Below are 1532 nucleotides of genomic sequence, written 5' to 3' on the forward strand. Positions count from 1 at the left end.
AAGATAATTGTCATTAGTATTATTGCAAAATATTGTAGAAGCAAAAAATAAAGCTTTTCATATCATATATATATATAGGATGCACTGCTAAGATTCATCTATTAGATCTATTGAATGGAGGTGGTTTTTTTTTATATTCGTTTGAACTAACTATTTACACGGAGAGGAAAAAGAAAGAATAGAAACATAATTAGAAAAATTATCAATTTCATTCCTACCAAGTTTAGCTCAATCACTGAATGGCTGATTTACAGTACTGGTAACTTTCCTTACAAAATCAAATTTTCAAAAATAATAGCCGTTAATAGTTTGTATCTCTTTATATTTAAATACAATCTCTTTTTTAAGTATATTACAACTATAATCTTTGTTTAGATTTTCTTTTCACAAGCAAAAGATTCACAAAATATTTGTAGATTTTTCTGTCTATTTAGCATAAAAAATTACTATATCTTTGTAAGAAAATGACTTCCAAACGTTGTGCAGCTTGCAAACAATTAAGAAGAAAATGTCCTTCGAATTGCATATTTTTACCATATTTTCCTCCAAATAATCCTCAAAGATTTTCTTATGTTCACAGAATCTATGGTGCTAGCAATGTTGGAAAGATGCTCCAGGTACATATATTAAGTACTATATCATATTACTCCTTCAAGAATCTAACTTATGTCTTGCTCCAAATATTTTAACTAAATTGGCACATGAAAACGAAAGCATTATTTCGTATATTTGTATCACAATCAATCTTCATGATCTCTCTGAGTAAACTATATATTCCAACAACCATTTTATGTAGGTTATTTTATTTTCCAAGCCGCTTCAATGACAAGTAACAAAGAAACAAGAACCATAGAAAGAATTAATATTTAACTTATTTATCCTATCTCTCCTACTTACTAGTTTGACTTATAACCAATGATTTATTCATTTATATAATTTTCGAATATATAAATGACCCCATATGTCAAAGATGTCATAAAAATTTCTAAGTTCCTTGATTAATTTAGTTTTTTGTTTCTATGTGTGTATAAAATTGTAGCAAGTAGGAGAGCATCAACGAGGAGATATAACAGACTCATTGTATTATGAGGCATATTGGAGGATAAAGGATCCAGTTTATGGCGGTGTTGGAATCGTTACTTCTTTACATGAAGAAATTTACCATGTACAATCCCTATTGGCTAAAGTACAAGCTCAAATAGACTTACTCTATCAAAATGGAGTTTATACTTTTGACCCTTAATTAATTGGTTTTACTAGCTAGAACTTGTTATGTAGAAGTTCTTTCTTGTAGCATTGTGTTTATGGAAACATTTTCGGGCATTTAATGAATTCTTTCTCATTTTGTGTTTGAAATTCACTTTGAATCTTGACTAATCTGTATTCTCTCTGCGTACAAACATCTAATTTGAATGACTGTCTTTTGAAAATAATCCCAAATAATCGAATATTTTTTTAATTTTTCTCAATATATAAAAAAGGTTTTTTGATGACGAGTCAAATATTAGACTCTTGAATTTCAATAGATCGTA

At 28.2% G+C, this 1532-nt stretch overlaps 1 protein-coding gene across 1 annotated transcript; it reads left to right on the forward strand.

Moving 5' to 3' along the window:
• Positions 1-464: 464 nt before the first annotated feature.
• Positions 465-1243, forward strand: LOC124891004 (LOB domain-containing protein 24-like). Its single transcript, XM_047402849.1, has 2 exons — positions 465-617; positions 1040-1243. Exons 1-2 carry the CDS (start codon positions 465-467, stop codon positions 1241-1243), a joined length of 357 nt encoding a protein of 118 aa, XP_047258805.1.
• Positions 1244-1532: the final 289 nt, after the last annotated feature.

This window comes from Capsicum annuum, unplaced genomic scaffold (genome assembly GCF_002878395.1).
Source record: "Capsicum annuum cultivar UCD-10X-F1 unplaced genomic scaffold, UCD10Xv1.1 ctg28755, whole genome shotgun sequence".
NCBI classification, from domain to species: Eukaryota; Viridiplantae; Streptophyta; class Magnoliopsida; order Solanales; family Solanaceae; genus Capsicum; species Capsicum annuum.